Source organism: Manacus candei, unplaced genomic scaffold (genome assembly GCF_025592945.1).
Source record: "Manacus candei isolate 608988 ecotype Guabito, Panama unplaced genomic scaffold, ASM2559294v1 h1tg000141l, whole genome shotgun sequence".
Lineage (NCBI taxonomy): Eukaryota > Metazoa > Chordata > Aves > Passeriformes > Pipridae > Manacus > Manacus candei.
This window is the reverse complement of record NW_026138189.1, coordinates 140,634-160,009: the sequence shown is the minus strand read 5'-3', so window position 1 is coordinate 160,009 and position 19,376 is coordinate 140,634. Positions and strand designations below refer to the sequence as shown.

Below are 19,376 nucleotides of genomic sequence, written 5' to 3'. Positions count from 1 at the left end.
ACTGCTGTGAGAGAAAGCAGGAGAAGCTGAAGGAGCATCCCTCAGGTTTCTTCTCTGTGCCTGATTTCCTGGCTGGTTTTAGGGACAGGTAGTTTTTGCTAATAAAACTTTCCATTATAAAGTTTCCATTGCTTTGGAAAATATTCACCTTGCTGCATAGAACAAACAGGCCCTGAAGTTATAGTTAGAATATCCTAAAGATTTAGTTCCCAGTAATAACAGGGCTAAACCACAGCACTGCTAGAAGCAAAACTATATTATTTGAAATGAAACTTCTCATAAATATCCAGCTATGAAGCGACTTTATATCAGCTGCTGGACATGGCAAACTGTCCTATCCATCAACGTTAGGGTTGCCAAGAAAAATGACTATATTCATTGTCTCCAAGTTTCAGAGAGCTCTCTCTATTAGGCTTTCCCAGGAAACACTGTGGTTTGCCCCTTTTAAGAACTTTGCTGGTACATGTCACTGGCAGCACCATCAGTGTCAACTTTGGGCTTACACTTCCTGCTGTGCCTCCTGTCTCTGTGCATCTGCTGGGAAACAGATGGACAGGTAAAAACACACATCTGGGTCTCAGCTGCCAGAGCTAACATTGCTTTTCAGTCTGTCAGGTAAAAGCACCTTGAAACATTGTCAAAGTCAGAACCATGTGGCTTTGAGGTTTTTTGTTTTGTTTTCTTCCAGCCTCTCTCCAAATGCTTAGAGCACATTTATTGCAGGTCTGTGATAGGGACCAGGCCAGTTTTCAGACAACTTGCTGAACATTGCACCCAAGAGGGGCTGAGAATAGCAAGGGGCACACCTGGACATTGCTAGACCCTTTAACACCTGCTCCAGCCATGCCTTGGTGACAGAGGTAAGTGGGTGCCACCCAGAACCCTGGGACAGGCCGGGGATCCCAGGGCCTTTCCTGTAACTCCCACCCTTTCCTGCTCATTGTATGCAGGCCCCCCAGCCCACTGCCCCATTTCTGTCTTGCTGCTTGTGGCTGTCAGCATGTGAAAGACACACTTTCTTGTGCTGCTCTTTTATTGTCTGGTTTTGTGTGTCAAGGTTTGACACGTTTTCCCCAAGCTCCAGTGTCTTTGAAGCCCTGCTGTACCTGAAAGCACTCCTGTGGCACTGTTGATGTAGACAGCAACTGCCTTTGACACACAAATAGTTTCACTCTGCATTAAACTACAGTGTCTGCTGCAGTAGAATATGACACCTGAAAACACTGTGTTCTGTGCAAAACAGAGAGCTAATGGAAAAGCATCCCCAAAATAAAGGCAGAAGGTAAACAAACCTTCATGTCCCTCTCCCTCAACAGGAAGGGGAACAGTGGTGGCTATTGCTTCCATACTGCCCTTGTGATTAAAGTGTACAGAGAAAGGTTTAAAATGAGCAAGTAAGATTTGCCAGGCTGGAAATGTGGGCAGGGCCTATGGGTGAAATGTCCTCCTGATACCTTTTGTGCAAGTTTCCTCACTACAGCTCCCACCTCGCAAAAGAATGAGTTCAGTCTTGAAAGGAATCATTGAACTCTCTGGCCCCTTGGAAAGAAATACTAGCTTGTGTGAAAAGGAGTCCATAAACCTGTATTAAAACAAACCCAAGCATTTGGTATAGCACAGTGCTATGAGGCACTTCTTTGGTCTTTGCAGGTTAAAATTTGAATGCCTACAGTGACCAACAACAATGCTGCTGAAATGTGTAACAGGAGAAATCTACAGCCAGCCACTGGTGGAGACAGGTGAGCCACCAAAAGCCTGGTCAAAGCCTTTCATGGAAAGCATCAGCTTACAGGCAGAGGACGGACATTAATTTTGATTTTTTTCTTTTTTTCCTTTTTTTTTTTTATAAATTATATGTAAGGCCTTAAAAATGCAAAAAAAAAATGAACCTCCATTTTAACTTTACACAGAAAATAATTAAAGCATTATTAAAATATGCAAAATTTATAATTTAATTATACAATTACAGAGCCTTATAGTCTAATAGCCCCACTGTATGTTGCATATTAGCGAACAATTGCTTTCTTAAAGCTCACAGCAGAATCATTTACTTGATGCTGGAGAATAAGTTAATTACGGATCTCCTGCCTTTGATTAATGGATTTAATAATCATGTTACAGCAGAATTAACTTATAGTTCATGTGCTTACAGCCCTAATGATGAGATTCATGAAAGCAACATGTCAGCAAATAGGACTGGCCCCAGAAAAGGCATTGTTTGGAGACCCCAGGACTGCCTGAGCTGCATCACTGCCAGTCAGCACTTCTGGTAGGAACCTGCAGATGGCAACCCACCTTTCTCACTTCATCTGGCATTACTCACCCCCAGTTGCCACTTCAAGCTAAACACCTCCACTGAAGCTCAATTCTGGATACTGTGGGGGGAAAACTTATCCCAGGAGACCAGTGCAGTGCCAGTATTGCACATACCCATTGGGCACAGCCAGTGGCCTGCTCTGACCCAGTATAACAGCAAACATTCTTTTTCTTTAACGCTTCTTTTGGGCACATAATACAAGTATAAGGTTCCTTGGATAGAAACACATTGAGTCAGCCAAGATTTCCTCTCTCTAAAGGTACCTCAAGTACAGGTAGTACAACTTAAGAGACAGAGCACTCTAGTTTCCAAACTTGACTTCAGTTGTTCAAGGAGAGGAACTAGAAAAGGTAAAAGGAACACTTGGAAGGTTTTTGTATTTTGCTGTTATTCGTCACAGGACTCCTGTGCATGTCTGCGTAAAACCAGATCTGCAAGTCTCGCAAAAGCCACATTCAGAAACCTTAACTTAATTAAGACTCAAATGGACACTAATAAAAACAGAATGAAGAGCTGAACGTTATTTTTTCTAAAGGAGCAGTACCTCAGGAATGACCAGCAACAGGATTTCAAATTGCATCAGCCATTACCTATAACTATGCAAAGCAAAACAATGCAATACAAGTCAGGAGCTTAGCATAACACCAGGGCCCAAAAAGAAGGCAGGAAATGAATAGGAATACAATTTGCTTAACAAATCACTTACAGGAATTCTGCAAGACGTGGCCCATGTCCTGATGGACAACACAGCCTGAGGGTACAGGAAGCACTGGTGCCTGTCTTGCACATCCACCAGTGACATTAATCCACTGCTGCTTGTGGTTTTTTATGGGAGATATTTAGGATTAAGATAATTCAAGGTTTGTGCTGAAAATCAACACTTTTTTCCACCAAAGCAAGCTTCAGGGATTAGAGACATATTGAAATAATGCGTATTTTATTACTGAAGCAGATGGGACTATGCCTTTAGACGTGCCACTTCAAACCCAGCTATGCATCCTAATCTCTGTCCTTCCTCCCCCTTTATACTTCTTGCTCTGACTGCCACACATTCATCCAGTGTGGAGAGTTCTCCTCAGCTTGTCACCGCAGCCTTGCTAATGAAAGACACTCAGACAGTTATCAGGCCATGTCATACAACAATGCTTTAACCTCTCTTGCCCCAAGTTGTTCCAGGTGAGCTCAGGAATCAGTGGCCAAATAATATTCAGGTGCAGATCCTCTGCCAAGTGGCAGCTGTTTAAACGAGATCACAGGCATTCTCAGTTCTTAATGTAGAGGCTGAATACACCAAGAATTCAGATTACATGAGTCAGGTAAATGCCAAATATGCTTTCTAGGATATCTGTGCTGGGTTTCCTCTGTGCCAGCTCACATGAGGTACTTCCTTGCAATGTACTGGTTTTTAGCCCTCAGATCACAGGTTTCTTGGAAGACCCCAGGTGAAGCTCAGCCTTACCAAGTGCGGGGCTGGCCTGCAGACCTTCCTGCTTTGGCTCCACTTTGAATATATGGTTTCACCCTTGTAAACGTTCTTTTACTTTATATGAGCCTTAGCAAACCCTTGTCCTATAGATACTCATCTCCTACAGCTGTAGACACAGGTAATGAAATAGACAGTGATGAGCAGACCCTATAATGCAAAACTAAATATCCAATTAGAACTCGATGAGGAAGTCTGAAATAAAACACATTAAACAGAATAAGGAGGTGGGACAAAAAATCAATTTCCCATTAAATTTAGTGGTTACTATTTTTTTCTGACTCTCAATGTTAAAAGCATCAATTACACACACAATTTACTCCTTTACAATCTGATTCAAAATTCAAAGCAAAAACTTGCACTGCAGAATATGAATTAGCCCAATGATCACAGGGAAAAAAGCAGTGCCCTGCAGATCTCTCCAGGCTGGCTTCAAGAAGTGTTCCACCAATGTAGGCTGGGGGAAATTGCATTATATGTTGTTTGGGAGAAGGAAGTGATTATGAAGCAGCCTGCTACTTCACTCAAAGCAAGAGGTGCAGAAGGTATGAAGCTGAACTTGGGAAAAGCCATGGAAATATTTTGGGATAAAAAGTAAATGACCTTAAAATATTTGCTTTTGTGGATGTGCCCAGAGGATGCAAGGCTGGTACAACAAAATGCATCCTTCACTGAGCTTATGTAGCAGCTCTGCACCATGAATAATAAAAGAAGAAGAAAAGCTGCTTGGGGATGATTTCAGGACAAGCATGACTTCTCTTTTATTCCACTTTGGTAACAGTGTCATAATTTTATATTTTTAAACTGTGATGCACGTAGAGTTATTTTAATCTAACCACAGAGACACTTCATTTGTAGGCAGTGGTGATCCTTGACCCATGGCATTGAGCTATACTTGTAGAGTCTGTAACTCCATGATGCTTCATTTCAACCTCCCACAGACAAGAAGATGCATCGCTGGTGAGCTGCATGTGGTTTGAACAATGGTTACAGCAGCCTGTGGGCTACAGACACCAAATCTCATCAGCAGTGCAAGGGAGGGGAGATTTCTGCCAAGGAGGTAGGGAGCATGTCTAAATCCTGAGGTGGACAAAGAAAAGTGTAACACCTGGTGAACAATGACCCTGCAAAGCCATCTCCCTGAACTGGCAGACATATATATACAGAAAGAGCAGGGAAAGAAATCAGAGTTACCTCTTTCATCTTCCTTCATAACCCACAATGCAACTACATCTTAAGAAACTAAGGCAGAGAAGACCTATGAAAAGATGAGTGCAGCACCTAAAACTTCAGCAGAATCTTCTTTTGAAGACGCTAGAGCAGCTTGCCCATGTTTGTCTCTGTTCTAAACCTTTTGCATATTGCTCTTAGAGACAAACACATTATTTTGTGCTGTAAAGCACAGACACCTATAAACACTAAAAAGAAGATATATGGAGAGAGAACAATGGTTTTTTTAATGGTTATAGGCATCTTTCATCTTAAACCCAAGAGTTTAAAGTCAATTCCAGCTGTTTTGGGTTGTCTCTTGCTTGTATAGAGCCTGTAAGTAAACTGTAAATTCAGGACCCCTAGCTGTGATCATTAATAGATGACATTTGGTGTTAAACCAAGTCCAGTTCTCTGGAGCACTGGCCCAGCCCTAGGGCACTGGGATTTTGGGTGCTGCTTTGTACCCATGTTTATCTTTTTGTGACCATCTTTTTCACCTGATGGAGGGCAGGGGCACTCATAGAAGTCAATTTTTTCGTTTTACACTTATTTACCCTGTTCCCCTTTCTACAATAGCTGCAATAAAATATTGTTTCAGTAGAGCACTGCTTTGCAAATTTGGCTCAAGGAGCCACTGAGCAAACAGCTTTTCAGAGAGCTTCAACTCAGCTGTCAGAGGGGGCAGTTTGGTCTCTGTGCAAGCAATACTCACATTCCAAACTGCATTAGAGAAAAGCTGGTGGGGGTTTATGCATTTTTATTATCAGTTCCAGACTAGGAATTTGATGCTAATTTTTTCTTAAAGCCTGTGTTTGCAGTAGCGTTTATATTCTAAAACAAAGCCAGGATTGTGATGTTTTTCTCTCACTAGCTTGCTCTTCTTTATCTTTTCTTTTTTTTTCCTCCCCTTGGCTTTACTCCAAGGACCTTTTCTGCTTGTTTGTTACACTCTCAAGATGAAGCACTGGATGGTTACAGCAGTGCTGATAGCACTGGTACAGGTTTCTCTGAGTTTCCCTGCCTTGTACCACCGAGGTTGGTGGAGGCTGCTAAGGGAAGGAGATAGTTGTGGAAAATGTGATTTGACGCTTTGCTCGGAGCCTAAAGACTGTCCAGCCGGGACTGTGTTGGATCGTTGTGGCTGCTGTCGGGAATGTGGGAATGTGGAAGGTCAGATCTGCGACTTGGACCAGGGCAATCATTTTTATGGGCAATGTGGGGATGACCTCGAGTGCAGGCTGGATGCTGATGAAGCAAGGTTTGGGGAAGTCCCCGAACCCCAGTGTGTGTGCAAGTCTCAAGAGAGCATCTGTGGACCCGAAGGGAAAACCTACGAGAACATCTGTCAATTCAACAAGGCTTATGCTGCAAAAAGAAATATCAGCATGAAACATAAAGGGCCATGTGAATCAGGTAATGTGTACAGAGGCACTTCCAAACTGAAAAAAAAGCTGATTCTATTTCCAGATGTCTTACTAGCTGCTCTAATCTAGCTTTATTAAACTAATACGGCATTTTTTTTACAATTATTATTATTCTGTTATAATACTACTTTGTGTTAAACATGTGGTTTAGCAGCTGGTACTTAATCTTGTATGTTATAAGCCTCTAGATTAGACTAGTCGATTAAATCACATGGTGACTAATAAGCCATCAATCTACAGACTGGTTCTTCTCTGAATAATCAGAGTATGATTATTATAATCAGAGTATGATTTTTTTCTACAAAAGTTGTCTGTGTAGTTGGGAATCAGTAAACAGATAGGATAGACTGGGAAAAACAGGCAAATGATTATTATTATAAGAGGACTAACCTAATTTTAAAGTGGTGATAGTAAGGCAGATCTCATTCATAAACATACATACACACACATACATGTATGTATATGTGTATATATATGTATGCATGTGTGTATCCACCAGTGAGTATATATGGTAAGCAGTGAAGCAGGGGCAATAGAAGATAGGGTTTAATTAACAGCTCTGTTCTTTTTACAAAAAAATAATCCAAAATAATCCAATTTGAGAATCATCATAAAATCTAGCTAACCCATGAAACAGAAATTCAAATATTAGAACAGAATAAAGCTGAAACAATTTCTCTAAAGACACAGTGCATGAACAGTTGTCTGTGATGATTGTTAGTGGAAGGATTCTTAGGTGGGTTTTCAGGGGAATGCTGACTCCTGTTCATGTGCTGTTCTCATTCTTCATATTATTACAAGTCATTACTCCTGAGTACCTTTCTCCTAAGACACATGAATATAAAATGAAAATGTGAAGAGGCTTTTATTTTCTGACTGAGAAATTACTGGGGTTTTTTTAAGTAAATGAAATATTTTCTCAAATGAAGTAAGTAGAAAAGGTCTGCGGGTCATAAATGGGTCACAGTTTTGGGAATTCAAAATTGCAACTCTGACAAAGGACCACATATGGGAGTAACTCAGGTACATTTTACCCACTCCTCTCTAGCAGTCTTAGACTGTATGCTGTGTTTTATATTGAATGAACACTGGATATTGAACACTGAAAAGGAAAAGTGATCAACAGTTTATACCAGGCTTCTTTCCTCTTTCTCTGGTTGCAAGAGAAAGATCCATTGAAGAATCCTTTATTTGCCATCAGGGTATTAAGCTGGGAAATGAGGCTTATCAGTAAAGACATGCTCACCAGCCTGCAGTACAACTGAAAGCCTGTCGGCCTTTCGGGTGGAAGTGCCACTCTGTTAGCAAGTGCTGGTGTCTTTGCAGCAGAGGCAGCTGCTCAGGCACACAGGCTTAAAGCAATGGTACCTCTAATTAATTTAACAGAACTGGCCACGTACAAGAAACTTTAATTTGGAAGTATTACCACTTTTAATTGCTGGTGTTACCCACCAGGCCTCCAGTCGCCCCTAAGGCACATCACACGGCTGCTCCTCAAGCAGGAGGAATGAGCTTAGCTGCCCTGCATGCAGGAATCACCCCCAATGTTTTCCTGCTGCTTCCTTGGGTTCCCAGAAAGGCTGGACCCTCTCTCCAGGAATGCAGAGAAATATCTTAAGGCTGCTCGGCTTATTGAAATGCACCAAAGCCTGGGGAATGTTCATAGCCGTGTCAGTGCTGTGCAGAATTGAGTTAAGAAAAGCAGGGCCCATGCCCTCAGCTGCTGGGGAGGACCGTGCCCAGCTGGTGTGTGTGCCGGCTGCAGCAGAGCCCCGCAGCCTGGGCGGGGGCTGCACTGGCGGGGGGACACCAGTGCCGTGTCCCCCACCTCCCCGAGCTGCGGCTCAGCTGTGCTTTGGAGCCCGGCCGGAGCCGGGGCCGTCCCGCAGCAGGAGGGCCCAGAGGCGCTGCTCGGCCCGTCAGAGCCGCAGTGCCAGCCCGGGTGTGCCCGCAGGGCCATGTGAAAGGGCACCGAGCTTCTCAGGGCTGCAGCCGAGCACAAAAGGCAACGGGGAGCCTGGCTCTGAGAGCAGCGAGCTCTCTGCAGCACCGCCTTTACCCACTCCAATTTGCATGTGAAACAAACACTGAGCGCTGTGGGCTTTTGATGCCAAGCTATAAATATAACTTTCACTCCACTCAAAGTACTTTGTTTTGTTATTTCTCCTTCAAAGCTGTTTTCTATTGATGCCAAATAGATTAATTGTATACAGCAACCAATGAATAAATAAATAACAATAAACTCCTTTCATCAGAAGAGTACAGCCTTTCATCTTTCCTCTATCACAAGAAAAAGGCCTAGGTCACTAAAGAAATACTGAAATAACCTTTCCTGAAAGCTAGTCTTGATCCTATTTTGATAATATTTTACCAAAGTTACTAAGTACATTAATTATGCACAAATTCTCCATGCTTAAACCATCCCCATTCACATCCAAACCTCTCTTGCTGATAATTTAATGAACTAACAGAACAGTCTAGCAGTGATTCTCTTTATATTTAGCTATGTCACATGATTAATTTTAAACGTAAATTTTGGAGTAAAACCAAATAAATAAGCCACAAAATTTTCTGCCATTTTCATCAAATCAGACACAGATTAGAAAAAAATAATAATATACAATATGAGGAAAAAATATCCTGTGAATTATGTAATTCATTAGTCAGGAGTGCTATTGGGTTGATTGCGAAAGGTGAAGCAGAAGCAGTATTTTGGCTTTTCCTGGCTTCTTGTTTATGTCTTCTGTAACACATGGGGATCATTCGCGACTGACTGGGACTGTAAAAGGAAAGAAGCAGCTCCTGCCCATTGAGTTCTGGACGCTGAGACATCAGAATGCTTTCTATGGCTATCAACAAAAATTTATCTACTCCAGGCATCAAAGTGACAGGTTATCATAACAGGAAAGCTCTGTTTCTAATCAGTTATACAAAAAAAGTACACACAGATATGCATGGGAGAATTTGTTTGAACACAAAATCTGAAACACTCAAAAATGAAGGTTATAAATTTCTGTTAAAATGGTACCTCATTACTTCAATTTTCTTCTGCAAATACAGCAAAATGGTGTTGTGAGACATGGAGTATTTTATTTCTGAAGGCACTTCAAGTTTGAGTAGATAATGCAAATATTTGTCAAGTGTTCAGATTTAGGAAAAGCAGTTTGGTTAGATCAAAACTACTACTTGCTGTGAGTTTGAGCTCACATGATGCCAGTCCTGGTCAGCCCTGTACTCAAGTGCTGGGACTCAGACCATACCCAGGCATTCCCAAGCTGTATTATCCTCACAGTTAATAGCAGGAGGGGTATTTCCAGGGTGGAATTCATCCAGCTGTATGGGGGACAGTGCTGGACAGCACTGGGGTGGCCTCACTGGGCTTAGCCACAGCTGGGACTCAGTCCTTGGCCATGGCAGTGTTGTCAGGGGATGCACAGGGCACCCGAGTCAGCACCACAACAAAAATACTCACCAGGCAACATCTGCCTCTCTAAAAAGTTTTTACACTGCCTCTGTGCGGGAGTAATTCAAAGAACTACTGTGAGTCAGTGTACACATTTGGTGGTTTTGGTACATTTTAAGCTTAACTAGATGTCTGATGATACTGGATGTATCACTAAAAGGAGTGTGGCTGCACTGAGTTTTAAGATTTGAAGGGAAAAAAAAATTCTCATCCAGATATTCAGTTAATGTTGATTTGAATACAAGATTTTTTAAATAATAGACAGATTCTGAATGTACAGTTCTCGTGAAAGAACAAACATCTAAGGGTTTAAGTATCCTAGTTTGAAAAACCTTACTTTTAAGAGCAGCAAGATTGTTTATTGAGCTATTTATAAATGGGGAAATTGATAGTTTGCTGTATAATTTGTTTGCAGTTAATTTTAATCAGTATGCATTTCATATTTTCTGCATAGACACAAATCCTGAAAAACTGACAAATGTGTTAGAAAATATTGCTTGAAAACATGGAATGGGCTGTTACAATTTCAAATGCTGAAGCATAAATGCTGCACCTCTGTACTGATTCAAATATTGCAGGTTTTTACTTATTAATAAAATATATTAGTAATATAAAATAATAACGTATAATTATATAATAATATATTAGTATTATATTAATTATTTACTAAAGTTTCTATTTCCAGAAATCTGGAATCTGTAAAAAAATAAAATCGCTAATTAAATACAAGCCCAATGGACCAGAAAATGAATTCCTTTTTGAGCATTGATCTGGAAATGGAAAACAGATTTTAGAAGGAAAAACATTTTTTGTTGACAACAAATAGATCAGGGGGAAAGAAAGCAGAGATCTCCAAAACAGGAAATCCGTGATGACAATAAATATGTTATTTTGCTCTTTGCAGCTAAATATCATCATCTCCTGTTAACACTTAGTATGTTCATACATAGTCATAGAGGAATATGTACTGAAATCATGTATGAAGACATCAAGGGATGGTTTAGTTTTTCAATGTCTTCAAGCCCCCGGGCTGGCTCCCTCTCGTGGTTACCGGCAGCTATTGCTTCGGGAAAAGGGAAAGCACAATTCAGAGGCAACCAATAAATAGTGGAGAGGGGTGAGGGTAAGAGAACTATAGGAAACAAGTAAGTGGAAATATAAGAGTTATAATAAATATAAGATAGACCCTTACAGAATTAATTGAATTCAATCCTTTTCATTCGTTGTCTCATAACAAGACTATTGAATGAAATCAATAGCAATTGAGGACAAATGTGGAATGCATTAATGCTGCTGTTCTGTAACTTGTGGCAATGGGTTCCATGGGTGCGGGACAATGTTTTAGCAAGTTCAGGGCAAGACCAAAATTTGACAAGTTCACAATAGCTGTATTTTGACCTTTAGCTAACCAAAATGGAACAGATATTCAGAAGAACTATCATACAATCAAGTCACTCTGTGACTGTCTGCTACAGAATTTCTTGTACTCAAGAAATGTATCACATGCATCAGGAATTAACGTTACATCCTTTTGTGTTTGTGGTCTTTGGTGCACTGTCTTCTAAAACACCACTGTCGGTTCTTTGCAGCTCCTGTTATTTCTATGCCACCTCAGGATGCCCAGAATTACACAGGCAATGATGTCATTTTTGGCTGTGAGGTGTCAGCCTATCCTATGCCACACCTTGAATGGAAAAAAAAGGGGAATAAAATGGTTCTGCCAGGAGATGACACCCACGTCTCAGTTCAGGTAAAACTTGAGTTTTCCATGGCATACAGTTTGGCAAGAGGAGCAGGGTGGTTAATCTGTGCATTCCTCCTACAAAACACAATACTGTTGCAATAAATAGATTCCCAGTAGGAGCCCTCTGACTATACAAAAAATGATTATTTCAGTTAATGCTTTGGCAGTCCCAGCAGAAGGAACAACAGCCAGGGTACCATCTGGCCTGCTCAGGGAAAGAAACAATGGAAGAGTCTCTTCATGTAGGTCTGATTCTGAAAAAAACTGAGCAAACACATAAATGGAACCATTTGGGCTACTGCCTGAAAGAAGGAACATTCTGGGAAGGATGGCTGTTTGCAGCACCTTTTCTACTCTTGAGGTAGGAAACCTGGTTCTGACAGGTATCTAAAGCTCTCCTGTGCAAGATGCTGTTTCTGAGAACTGTCATTTGGGTTCTGTCCCTGAAGCATTCATAAGGAAATCAAAGAAACTGGTTCATTTTATGGTGGCCTTGGTGTTTTAATCTGAGGGGAATGAGTAGAATGGCATTGGTATAGGCTTCAAGCAAGTCTAGAAATAGGCTGAAAGTTTTAGCTGAAACCAAATAAATCAAAATGTTAACGCTTTTAAATGGAAATAACATTCTGGGCTGGCAAACGATGCCAGCTGTACAGGCAGCCTGCAGGAAGGCTGAAGCCTGTACTAATGCATTCCCCAATGGTCAAAAAACATGAGCAGAGACCATGCAGTGAAATGCATGGCAAATTTTTGGATACACAGCCCAAAAGCAGTCAGATCCAATGGACATGGGGCACAACCTGAAAAAACGGTAGAGAGGAAAAACATAGAAAAAGTTAATTAAAGTACCAAAAATACCAAAGTACCAGAAGTGGAAGTTATTCAGAAATTCTTCCAGAGGCAGAATGAACACAGGTGGGATTAGTGGATTTAAAGTTGCTGAGAGACAATGGTGCAAGGAGCCACATACAAATGTTGGTCACCTCAGAGGCTAAACTGACCCCTGTTTACCTATCTCATTAATACATTCAGCATGAGAGCATCTCTGTTAACATCTCTGAATGGGTTTGCATTATTTGTTTGGCGAAGAAAGCTCACCCCTTTAGGAGGCTCTAATCCAAGCCAGTAGAAACTGATTGTCATGAAGTGTGAAAGCTCCTGGAATGTCATGCCAATCCACTAAAACCTGGCTGCTGAGTGGCAGCTTGGGCAGGTCCCTTGGCCCTGAACAACTCACCCAGATCCACTCCCTGCTCTCATCCTGAAGAAATTGCTGAGCTTGAGAACAAGGGGCAATGCTTTGAAGGAGCAGCAAGTGGTGCCGGGACAAAAGACAGGAGGAGCGCTGGGAATCAGCAGCACGAGAAGGAACAGGAATGAAAGAACTGTGAAGGGCAATGAAGGTGAAAGAGCAGAGATGGGAGCACATGAACCCAGAGGTGCAGAGCAGTAAGAAGGTAAAACAGAGCAGGAACAAACAGAACCAAAGCACAATGGCACTAAAAAAAAAAAGCAAAGGTTGTAATGATATTTAATCCATTCACAATTATTTTGAGAAATATCATGGTGTCTCCTAGCTACTTAATTTCAAACATTTCTTTCCTTCTCAAAGGCAAGAGGTGGGCCTCAGAAGTATGGCGTGACAGGTTGGCTGCAGATTCAAGGACTCAAAAAGTCAGATGAAGGCATTTACATCTGCCACACCAGAAATAAGTATGGTGCAACATATGCCTCTGCAAGACTGAAAGTCGTTGACGGTAATTTTTTTTATTTGGATGTAAAGAATATAAAAATGCATACAAACAGGCTGCAAAGGATGGGTTTGTCAGAATGCAGATGAAGGATAGGAGAAATTACCCAAAAGTGCCCATATTTTAACTTTTCTGTGTGCTTTTCTTTTACTTTATCCCCTAATGGGTTGATATTGTAATATTTTGCTGCAAATTATACCAGCTCCCAGAAAACAGAAAGCTGTGGATTAGAGCCATACAGCTGAGACATATCCTTATCCTACAGAAGTCCTTTGATATTAGTAGGACCCAGAACAACAGCTGTTGTAGCTGAGGGAGTCTTTGAACCATGGCAGGTCTGCTTAGCTGTTTATTTTTCAAAAAATTAGGAAGGAAACAGTTTTTGTTCCTTAATGAGAGTGATTAGAAAGATGTAAGAAATAGCTCTGCTGTTGTTTTGTATTGGGCCCAGACTTTCAGAATAACATCCTTCTTCCTCCAAGGAACTGGCTTTCCTGGCAAATTTAGAATAAGGATACATTGTCTTATATTTGCCTCCTGATCTAGAGGAGTTTGTCACTAATCTAGTTTCTGCAAGTGGCTTTCAAAGCTTTTCTGCCTCTGGTAATACTTGCAGGTGCAGAGGACCTGCAGAGGACTGACCTCATAGTTTACTAGTATTGAGAATTAAATGCATTTTCAATGTCCTCAGCACAGGAAAGATGTGGACCTGTTAGCGTGGGTCAGAGGATGCCACGGAAATGCTCCAAGCGCTGGAGCACCTCTGCTATGGAGACAGGCTGAGCAAGATGCTGGTGTTAAGCCTGGAGAAGAGACGGCTCTAGGGAGACCCCAGAGCCCCTTCCAGTGCCTAAAGGGGGGTTATAAAAAGGAGGGAGAGGGACTTTTTATACAGGCAGGACAGACAGTGGTTGGACAAGGTAGAACAGTTTTAAGCTAAAATATGAGAGATTTAGATTAGATTTTAGGAAGAAATTTTTGGCTGTGAGGATGGTGAAGCCCTGGCACAGGTTGCCCAGAGAAGCTGTGGCTGCCCCATCCCTGGAAGTGTCCAAGGCCAGGTTGGACGGGGCTTGGAGCAACATGGGCTGGTGGGAGGTGTCCCTGCCCGTGGCACGGGGTGAATGAGATGAGCTTCAGTGTCCCTTCCAACCCAAATTATTCTGTGATTCCACGATTCTATACAGAAATTTGCTCATGTATCACAAGCTTCAGTGGTATGAGGTCAAGTCATCAGATAAAACCCCTCTTCTTTTCATAGATAACAAGGATTCAGAAACACTGAACTTGCTATATGAATCCAAACCTGTACTTTCAACTTTGTTCCTATCTTCAACTATTTTAATCTGGATTCAATTATGCTTTGCAGACCCATCTCCTCCATTTGCATTTACTGCTGGCAGTAGAAGTGCAAGCTACAGCATTGAATATGAGGACTATTATGACAATTCTGATGAAGATGATGATGAAGAATATGAATCCGGGGACTATGATAACGGAAACAACTCTGAATAATAGTTTTTATACATCTGTTGTCCAATACCTTTCACACTGTTATATTTATCAGTAATCTCTGTGCTGTAAATGGCTCCTCTGCTAACACATGTATATCCACCTTCCTGAAATTCAGCTTTGGATAAAGTGTATCATGCTACTCAGCAGAAATAAGAACAGTTGTAACACCTCACATTTAAATTGTTAAATATAATGCTTCAACATGCACCTTTCTACTAGATATACCAAAGGCATCAAATTTTATGTTAATTTTAAAATTATTTTATAATTTCTTTCACACATTCTAATTTGTCTAGCAAAAATGTCAATAGTTAAACAAAATTTTTACCTTGTATCAATTTGCTTTTTTTCTATAATGTACTACAAAATATCAAAAGATTGTTCACATGGCAACAAGCCTAAGTATGGAGTTTGCAAACTAGTCTTTAATCTCCTTAGTTCCTGTTTTCTCTTAAGTTTCAGCAAGATTTTCCTTCTCATTTGAAATGTTCCATGATTAGTCTCATCAAATGTGAATTATGTGTCTTTTGGGGGATTATTTTGTTTACTTTTAATAGATACATGAAGCAATCCCAGTCTAAAGCAAGTAAGTGCTGTTTTATTGGCAATACTCAGATATTCCTAGAAAAGATTCTTTGTGCATTCAAGCAGCTGAGCACACCTTTGAACTCCTCTTTGTAACAGCTCCTGCATTTCTCCTCAAAGTGCTGGCTCCTTCCCCCAGCCCAGGGAGCGGTTCAGAGTTTGGGATGGTTACTTCACTCTGAACAGGGCAGTGTTTGGTGGCATCACTGCAGTTTAAAGGCAGCAGTGGCTCTGTAGCTCGGTGCCTGCTTTTCAAACACAGAGATCTGCCCTACAAGGGTTCCTTTATCTAGTGCTGTGAACAAATTGCTCCTGCTCTGACCCATCCATGCTATGTCCGACTAAAGCCCAGCCAGCATTGCCAGGCTGCTGGACACGGCAGCAGAAAAGCAGGAATCGTTCTTTCTGAAACCCACTGAACACATGCACATTATTCAAATCGATCCACAGGAACCAGACAGCAAAGGAAACAGGTTCAAAAACACGATACTTCTGAGTGTAGAGTGAAAAATTTCTCCACTTGCTTTTGTTAACTATTTACATGAAGGCTGGCTCTGAATTAACATGTGACTGAAGACATCAACTATGAAACCCACTTCTGGGGGGCACTTACATCTCTGGTTCCTATGGGCAGATGAACAGAGGTAAATTACTCAACATTTAGGACTAAGGAAGCAGAAGTTCGGGCAACTGCTTGGAAAGCCTTGGTATCTGCAGTCTTCTTCATCCAAGGGACAAACTCACATAGTGATTACTGCACACACCAAGGTAACCATGAGTTAAATTGATGGCGACAAGAAAGCTTCAGGGGCAATGCTACTGTATGCATACACATGTAGGATTTTTAAGCATACACAATGCATCACAAATTCCTTCTTTAATGTGCTATTTGCACCTTTTTTGCTATTAGAAAGATTTTTTCCTTTCAATTTGAATTACTTTAGGAAATTGGCTATAGACTGTGTTTGCCCTGAGGTATTATTGACCTTTGCCCAGGTAGCAAACAAGCAAAGAATAATTTATTTCATTTCAGACTTCACAGAGTATTGTCAACTTGTGATAAGAAAGCATGTAATTGTGTCACTGAAAAAGATTAATTAGTTTAAATTAGGACTATGAAGTGGCTTCATATTTGATTACTGATTTTGCTTTTATGGACTCTTCCTGGTCTTCTTAGTGATATGTCTAGTAACTTCTTTTGTTTATCCACTATATATTAACTTGAACATAAAGTTATCTGGTAGAAATCACTGATTATTTTTTATGAAACTATTTAATATATTCAGGATCAATTGTCATCAGCATTGCAAACTAATGAATTAGAGTACTAAAGTCATCACTAAATGGTGGCAATATATATTGGCATAGCCTGGTACATGGCACAGAAAATAATCTTGAAATCATTAGCCATAGAAAGAAATTAGAATTCTTCAGGGCCTTTTGCTGTTGTTAATGTAAAATGAAAAACAGAAAGAAAAGAATGTTTGAATGAACAAATATGCAGCACAACCAAAACAAATACCAGTCTGTGAGTGCTTGGCCTGATGGACTATGTCTATTTAAGAAAAGCTAACCTTCGCAGAACAAAGGATTCTAAATTAAATATGTTGCATTTCTCTTGTATGTATTTTTTTAATATATTTAACAATATATAAGCCATTCCTTTCAGTAAGAAAACTGCATTTTAGGAAAAATACCAATGTGATGCAAAAAGACAAGGAACACTGATACCCTACACAATTCCTAGTTCCTTTTTTATGGGAGAAGACAGAAATGGCTGGTTTTGTTGACATGCTTTAATCAAGTCATTTAACATTAAATTATAAAAAGTATGGAGAAGGTTCAGCCCTCTCTAAGCAGCATGGCAAATGAATGGATCTAACTGTGAATGGATTGCCTGTAGCAACAGATAACCCAAAGTAAGAGCAAGTTCAAAAAGCCGGTTTTATTCCACCTAGCAGGAAACAAGCTGGAAACTATGCTTTAGTCCTGGTACTGTATCTTGTGAAGCAGACCTAAACCCTTGTTTGATTGAGCTTCCATTGAACACTGCAAGAATTTTGTTATTTTCCATGGAAGCAAGTCTGAATTTCATGGCACAGCTTCCTCCTGTCACATAATCATCTTTACTCTGTCATCTCCCCCTCCCATGTAAAGGTAAAGACATTCTATAAAAGTTGCCAAAGAAATTATGCTACTTAATGAGCTTTGTCCTTTGGCCTAGGACCCTGACATAGGCTGGGGTATTTTCACAATCTAACATTCTTACTTGCTGTGGTAAATCTCAGGAGTTTTGTCAGGTATTAGTCTAGGAATCCACTAATTCCACTAGACCAATTTCTTTCCTCTTAAAATAATCAGGCTATAGTTGACAGAAATCGGCTATAGAAAGGCAATTGTGTTTCAGAGATTAAAATAATTCAATGATGATTAAATCAGTTGCAGTCACAGGGCTGCACTGTGCAGCTGAGCACAGAGCCAAGTGTGTGCTCCCTGCCTGTCCCTGGCACAAGCTTTGTGCTCTCCACTTGTTAGTGCTCAGCTGTCACCACATGGAGACCCAGGCTGGGGGGAAACAGACGTTCCTGGCTAGGAAGAAACACACTTATTCCAGACAAGCTGGAAATTAGCTCATCCTGCACAAACCCCATTTCTCACTCACACTTAGGTACATGTGCTGTCCATAGACTCTGCTCCTTAACTGTTTATTTAACTTATTCACCTCATTTCTGTTTTAATTTTGCTTCGGTCTCAAATAATTAATTAAGGTATTTTGTACAAAAATGTATGGTTAAGTGATTCAACTGTGATAGTTCATGTACAAAGAAATTACTTTTCTTCTCCCCCCTATTAAATTGTCATAACTCAACCTTGCTACCAAAGATGAATCCAGCAAATTCATGTTTTCATTCCAGATCTAAAGCAATTTCTATTTCCTGAGACATTCTACCACAGTGGGCCTCTTCTTTGGGGCTACCAGGCTTCACATGGGAATATTTGCAATGCAGGTGATGAAGCATCAGGGAAACATATTGACCTTCTTCTGTGCTGATTTACATTACATGTTTTCCCTACTAACCCTGAATTATTCCTTTAACTCTAGAAAGAGAATGTCTTGGATCAGACCCAGTCTTTGCAGTACTTAAGTAGTAAAATGTCTGTGGTAACTTAACCATGTTGGCTGTCACAGGCTCCACCTATTGTCTAACCACCAGTGGTTAGCAAAAATGGGATTCATCTCATTTAACTGGAAACCGAGACAAATTTATTCTCTAAATTTTATTTCCTTTATAGACACCTATAGAAGAGGTTTCCCCCTTTCTGGGATCACAGTGTAATCTGTCCCTTCGGATGCAGATTTAACTGCCTGAGCATCACCTATTTGCCCTGTTGGATTGAAGCAGCGTTCCGTGTTTTTCTACTCTCAGAACACTTACTGCACTTTCCACAGCGGAATCCAACTCCCGGCTGCTGTGCTGGTCCAAAACCTGCCTCAGCAGCACAGGCATCGGTTTGCATCTTTTCAGTACAGACGGAGCAACACCATGATGGCTTGGCCCATGTACTGACTATTTGTATTTAAATATAAGAAATTCATGCTACATTGAATTACTCCCACGCAACTTGTGAACTGCTGTTGTAAAACGAGAATATCCTTATAATCTCTCACAGTCTGAGAGTAAATTCTTTGGAAATTGTGCATTAATCTGCACCGCGCCAGGCCAAATGAAGGTGTACGGCAGCACTTCGGTGCGGTGACTACTGAAATCCACGGCTCCGTTCGGCTACCGGGACCCCGCGGGACGACCACAAAGACGAAGCCACCACACGACCTCGACCTGCACGGACAAAATGGCGCGCCCGTGTGAGGCGGCGCCCGCC

General features: G+C 41.0%; 1 protein-coding gene across 1 annotated transcript; it reads left to right on the top strand.

Annotated features, from left to right (window-relative positions):
• Window positions 1-5,632: 5,632 nt before the first annotated feature.
• LOC127462824 (kazal-type serine protease inhibitor domain-containing protein 1-like) lies at window positions 5,633-19,344 on the top strand. The gene is made up of 4 exons (XM_051771741.1): window positions 5,633-6,425; window positions 11,489-11,649; window positions 13,256-13,400; window positions 14,764-19,344. The coding sequence occupies exons 1-4, from the start codon at window positions 5,969-5,971 to the stop codon at window positions 14,907-14,909; spliced, it is 909 nt and encodes a 302-aa protein (XP_051627701.1). The 5' UTR covers window positions 5,633-5,968; the 3' UTR covers window positions 14,910-19,344.
• The last annotated feature ends 32 nt before the right edge of the window (window positions 19,345-19,376 follow it).

What these genes read in the sequence shown, in the direction of transcription:
- LOC127462824 (XM_051771741.1), top strand. Translation starts at nt 5,969, where the DNA reads ATGAAGCACTGGATGGTTACAGCAGTGCTGATAGCACTGGTACAGGTT. An exon ending in ACACCCACGTCTCAGTTCAG is followed by an intron (nt 11,650 to 13,255) that starts GTAAAACTTGAG and finishes TCCTTCTCAAAG; the next exon opens with GCAAGAGGTGGGCCTCAGAA. An exon ending in AAGACTGAAAGTCGTTGACG is followed by an intron (nt 13,401 to 14,763) that starts GTAATTTTTTTT and finishes TATGCTTTGCAG; the next exon opens with ACCCATCTCCTCCATTTGCA.